The 6000-nt window shown below is 50.7% G+C and overlaps 1 protein-coding gene across 1 annotated transcript in view; it reads left to right on the top strand.

Moving 5' to 3' along the window:
• The first annotated feature begins 511 nt into the window (after positions 1–511).
• LOC127215417 (solute carrier family 23 member 1) overlaps positions 512–6000 on the top strand; it is a 34426-nt gene continuing 28937 nt past the window's right edge. The window contains exon 1 of the mRNA XM_051175871.1: positions 512–556. Coding sequence (XP_051031828.1) covers positions 524–556 — 33 coding nt within the window. The 5' untranslated portion in view covers positions 512–523. The remainder of the gene's footprint in view (positions 557–6000) is intronic.

Raw genomic sequence — 6000 nt, 5'->3', positions numbered from 1 at the left:
GACCTTCAGAGGGGTCGTGACCCACAGGTTGAGAACCACTGCTGTAGGCTTTGTCTTCACTCCTTAGCTGTAGAGGGGGAGCCCAGGGCGAGCAATGTCCCTGTCTCGTTAATCATTTCATTCAGGCACCAATGTTGCTGGGTGTGATGTCTTTTTAGTGAGTTCTGTCCCATCTCAGTCGGTTTCCAGGCTGGAAAACCAAAAACTCACCTCCCTCCACCTGCCCTGGGAACCCGGCCTTCTGAAAGGCTCTGGGGATTATTCTCAAGTTCACAAAACTTATCAAACCAGGAAGCATTTTCCACAGTTGGACACACCTTGGTCTCCACAGCAGAAGCGTGGAGGGGCACCAGCTACACACAGGTCAGACTAAGGGTAGATCCTGCAGGTTCCTCCCTCAGTGCCCGCCCTCTGAGTCAGGCACCGCATTAGCCCTCCTCTCTGGGAGCCCGGTCTCCCTCCCTGGTATTCTGTGTCTTGTTTCTTGAGGGGAGGACAGAAGGAGGAGCTCCCTCTGGTTGCCATGCTTTCTGCAGACATCAGCTGTGAGTCCCTGGTGAGTGCTGGTTGGGGGGGAGGCAGAGGGGAAAGGGCAGGAGGCCTCGGTCTGGAGCTCTGCCTCCTCACTCCTTGCCTTCCGGGTCAGATCATCACCCGGGAGTGGCTTCTCCCTCCTTGGCTCCCTCAGGGCCTGTGACTTCCAGTCACCCCCACAGTAGACACGGGATGCTCTCCCAGCCTTGAACTGTAAATCAAAGGAAGAAATGGTAAAGAGGCAGAGGGAGGCCGCCCGGTTTCCCCAGGAGGCTCAGCTGGATTTACCAGGTGGTCCCTGGATCCAGCCCCTGTTTGTTTTCCCAGCCTCTCAGCATTAGGCTAGGCTTTCTTTCCAAAGGTCCTTCTGAAGCAAGCAAAGGGAAGCAGAAGACAGCCAGGTTCTTCCTTCCCGCCTGACTTAACAGGTACTTTTCTTTCTGTTTTATACAAGAGAGAGAAACCTGAGGTCCGGAGAAAAGTCTGGTCACAAGAATCTCATGGAGACCTCTCTAGCTAGACCCAGAACCCTGGTCCCACCACCCCCTCCAACCTTTTTTGGTCACCTGAACATTACAGGGCAGGCCAAGTGGAGACCCTGTGTGTTTCATTGCCTGCAGGGACAGAGGCTTCTCTCTTCAGACCCAGCTAAAGGATTGGAGACAGGGACTGCCCATGAACCTGAGTTAGACCACTCTCTGGAGCCAAACGCAGGCTCTGTCCACTCTGCTCATATTCCTGGCAAGGGTCCCTAGTTTTCTCCTCCGAGAAAATAACGGATCTTTAGAGAAAAAGACTTGGTCTCATCTGGAATTATTTTTGTTATGCTTTTTGGCACTAAAAAAAAAAAAAAAAAAAAAAAAAGATTGAAGAAATATGCTGCAGATTCCATTTCCTCCTCAGGAATGTTGAGTTCCCTAGAATTTGAGCTTCTGTGAGACGAATCTTCCGTGGAGAGCAGAGGGCTTGCATGAACTTTTTCTGGGGTGGTATAAACAATTATCTACTCACCCGTTAGGGCACCAATGACAGACCAATCCCACCCAAGTCTAGCGTGGTGCGCAAGAGTTTATTTGGCTTACATGCAGGAGCATGGTCACCCCACCATGGATGCTGACTTCTCTGGAACTAGGCAGATGGAGTTCCCGCTTAAAATTCACTCTCCATACACTGTATGTGAAGCTGGGGGGAGAGGGGACCACATACAGCTGGCAAGGTGCAAAATGGAGTGACATCCCTCCATAGGGACGTCAACAGGTCCCCTCTCGTGGACCTGTTTGAGTAGTCACAAGCGCCCTGATGAGCATGGTAATGGTTGCTGTGCTCAGAGGAAGGGGTTCCATGACCTTCCTCCTCTTCCCTCAGTTTTTACATTCTCCTCACCCACCCCCCTCCAACAACGTTCTCCAAGTGATACAGATACCTATCAGCTACACAACAGGACAGACTAAGGGTAGATCCTAGTCAACAAGTCATGGCGAGGGCAGGGGCTGGGGCGGGGGCGGACAGCCTACCCTGGCACCAGGATTTTATGACTTTTGGGAATGTCTGTTTCCACCCACACGGGGAACCTTCCTTCAAGCTCCTCCAGCATTGTTGTAATAGCTATTGGGATAGCTGCTGTAGGATTTCCTCACTGGCCTTGTTGGGTATCATTTCCATCTCACCAGACCATAACGCTCCAAAGAATTTCACCGTGCCTGACCTATGACCCCATGTGAGCTGAGTTCCTATCCCCCCCCCCCCCCCCCGTCCTTCAGATGCTTTTCTGCAAAAGAGTTGGAGGTCAGCACCTGGCCATCTACAGAAAGGGCGAGAGCGTCTCCGACCCACCGTCATCTGCTCCAAGCGGGTGTCCGTGGGTCTCAGGAGTCAACAATTAAAGGGATACTAAAGAAAACCGTTAGTTAGGCCCAGTACCGCATGCATACAAAACAGCCCATCACCCTGCCGGTTGTTTCTCCAAGAAATGCTGGCTACAGTGGTATCTTTGGGAGGCTGTGCTTTAGTCAGCCCTCTCTCCAGAATCCCGAAGAGATGTTTGGCTTTTTTCATTCCAGGATGGTGCCAAGGGACTTCCCAGCATCTCTCCACCCGCGAGGGGCTAGTCAAGACTGCCCCGTGCTCTCCTGACCCAGTCAGGGTCAAGAGGAAACAAGGTCATGCCTGTAGCCTCACAGGCCCCCTGCCGTCGTCTTTTTATTTATCGGTCATATCTGGCTCCTGAAAGGGTCCAGAACTGAGCACGCAACCCCCCACTCGCAGGGAAGACGTGTGCACAAAATACGCTGGAGACAAACTTGTCGGCTTCTCCTAGGAGAAGGTCAATTTTTAATAATTAGTTTGCTTATTTATTTGTATGCAACATACTAACTCTGCATCCACTAGCCAGAGCCCATCGCCCTCAATGTCCCTGGTGGTCACCTGGCCCTAGCATTGGCCTAAACCCTAATCTCTGGCACATTAGTAGGAGACCAATAAATCTGCAAGTCTAAGTGGGGCCTCCTGTCACTCAGCATGGTCCCGCCTCAGGCTGCACCAGCTAGTCCTTTAAGAAACCCCAGCTCCACGCAAGGGCTGCTCCATAAGCTTCTTGAGAGACTCAGACAGTTCCTTCTCTTGCCTTTTCTCTTTCTCATCCCTTGCTGATTGCTTTAGTATTTCACAAGCCCAATTTGCATCCTAGCCTATGCATTCCCTCCGACCTCCTGAAAATATCATGGGACGGGACGCTCAGTGAACGCACAAAAAAGCCTGGGACAAGTCCGAGGTCCTGGCTGTTCCCTCTTAACCCTCCAGCCAACACACTCCTCCTGTGTGCCCTGGTAAACTGGGCACCATTCACCACCCCTCACCCGCTCAGTCGCTTTACTATAGTTTCTTCCTCATTGTGTGAGTCCCATGGGCTCAAAGGTCTTAGATTCCAGGAAGGGCTGTTCAACCAACACCAATCTAGTTGTATTGTGCTTTCTTGTGGCTCTCCAGCCAGCTGCTACCATCATCTTAGCCTTCATTTTCAACTTTCCCCGCCAAGTTAGAAATGAGGGCAATGCACGCGCAGTTGCTCTTTTTTTTTCTCTTGTACTTTTTTGTTTGTTTGGTTGGTTTTCAGTTGCATGGTCTGTCACCCACAGCGGGGGGTGGGAAGGAAAACTTGTGCAGCTCTGTTACAGTCATGGTCCATAGCTACTGTTTTAGAAACTGCAGGGTACTCTCTGGTCTGTCGCCCATCCTTGGGGGGGGGGGTCCTTGTGCTTTCTTGGTGGGCCACATTGATCAGGGAACACAGCACAGAAAGGAAGCGGACCCTGCTGGGATTTCTCTCGCAGACTTTCTACCTGACTTCCGGCTGTGCAGACAACTCAGCCTGGGTGCATATCTTAGTGGTATAGCAAGGACACTATACCTGTTCCCATGGCAAAGAGGCACAGAGCAGGGAAGGGCATGGAGGCCAGGTCGCAGGGGCCACCATGAGGAACGTAGCCAGCTCCAGGGAACTGGAAAGTTAGGAAATCATCTAGGCCAGGTGGGGCCTGCAGAGTTTGCTTACTGTGGACAAACCCTGGGGTCTCACTGGTTTAGTCTCCTCACCTGTCAATGGGGTGAGGATGGGTTAGGGGGAGAAGATGGAGGTGAGGCCCATTGGAATCTCTTTGTAACCTTATAAAGGGCTGGGAAGGGCCAAGCTCATCAGAATGACTCTTTGATGACGTCATCCCGTGAGATGAAGGTCTAGACGCTGAGTTGAGTGATGTAACTCCAGCTGGAAGAGATTGTCCCTCTGCTCACACTATTGTTTGGCGTCAGGGAAGGCTTCTTGGAGAATCTCTTCTTCCTTCAGCCAGGGCTCACAGGCTATTACTCTGTAGCTCGCACGCATAGGTCCTGGCAAAGGGGTCTCCTCTGGTTTTCCTGCCATGCCTTGATATATTTACCCACCTGCTTTATCAGCTCAGTGAATGCCAGCAATGTTCTAGAATGAAGCAAGACACTTACATTTCTGGATTAGAGCCTACTGGTAGGAGATTTACCAACAAACATTTTATGTGGGAACAAAATAGTTCCGCAGAGCTGTGTTGAGGCTAGCTCAGTAGACTCCATGTCGGGGAACATGAGGTTGGCTCAGGGCTTCCTCCCTCAATGTGCCACACTAGGCTTTCTTCGTCCACAGGGATGCCACTTTCTGCCAGTGGGGAGAACAGCAACCCACACAGTCCTTGATCTGATGCTGTTCTCAACCCTCCACACCCGATCAAGTTGCCGCCCACCATCTCACGCATCTCTGAAGCACAGCCGCTCATCCATTAGGTAGAGAACACACAGAACTCCAGTCCGGGAGATTTTAGAAGCTCATGAGGATGGTTTCATTTGTTTTAGAGTAAGATGGGAGAGGCTAGGAGTGTAGTTCAGAGCGGACCCAACACAGAGGAAACTCTGGGTTTGAGCTCCAGTATTGCTAAGTAAATACTTTGAGGGCACTTAATACATGACTCACTTTTCTACTAAGGTAACCCACAGATATTTTAAATATTTTTCCTGCGAAGGAAGGAGCATTCAGGGTCAATGAGCTTAATGCTGGTCGAGAGGTCACTGCTTCAGGCATCCCTGAGGTGGGGCTGCAGTGTAGGGAACTAGGTGTGGGGGTGGGTTTGGAGGAAGTGACCTCAGTAACCTTGGCAGGACTGTCTCCTGCTGCTTAGGGCAGCCCTTTCTGCACCTTGGCATAAACCCTGCACTGTGATCTCACCAGGCCTGGGGACTCTCCCAGGACGTATCAGTTAGATAGAATGACTCGATCCTCATGCTCTTGGCCGTTCAATCTGTCATTTTTATTCGATTCACATTGATGACAGGGACTGCGGAACAAGCTGGCATGATAAAGAAGAACAAGGTTCTTATGATTTTTCTGATGTTCCCTGAGCCGTAGATGAGGAGCTGTGTGATACAGACATATCCATAGGAGCTGTACTCTCTCTCCATGATCTGTTGATTTCTGCATTGTGTCCAGTTGTCGTTTCTATGATGGTCTCCATTTTCTGTAAAGAGACGCTTCTTTGACAAGGGGCGGAACTTACCCGTGGGTATAAGATTTAGAATAAGGAGTTATGCTAGTCTATCGAAATGATGGTACTAGGGTTTTTTTTTGGGGGGGGCGGTTGCTTTTCTTTTTTTCTAATGTCCATGATCTCACTAGTCCTGCTAGGTGTCTAGTAGCAGGCACGATCCCCCTCCGGTTGAAGGGGCCTTAAGTCCGATTAGACAGCTGTTGGTTGCCACTGATATGTATGTGTCTGCCACCTTTATGGATTTCTTGCCATGCCGGTCATTGTGTAATTGCTTTCCTCCCGTCTCAGCTCAGATAGTGTTTTCCGGGAACACGGAGGCCAGATCATAGGGAAGAGGCTTTCAGGTCAGACCCAGCTCAAATCTCTTGAGTCCTGTATCTCAAGTGTGTGGTGTCTTCAG

Source organism: Phodopus roborovskii, unplaced genomic scaffold, assembly GCF_943737965.1.
Source record: "Phodopus roborovskii unplaced genomic scaffold, PHOROB, whole genome shotgun sequence".
Lineage (NCBI taxonomy): Eukaryota > Metazoa > Chordata > Mammalia > Rodentia > Cricetidae > Phodopus > Phodopus roborovskii.
Note: the sequence above shows the minus strand (reverse complement) of the source record. Positions and strands in the feature narration are given on the sequence as shown.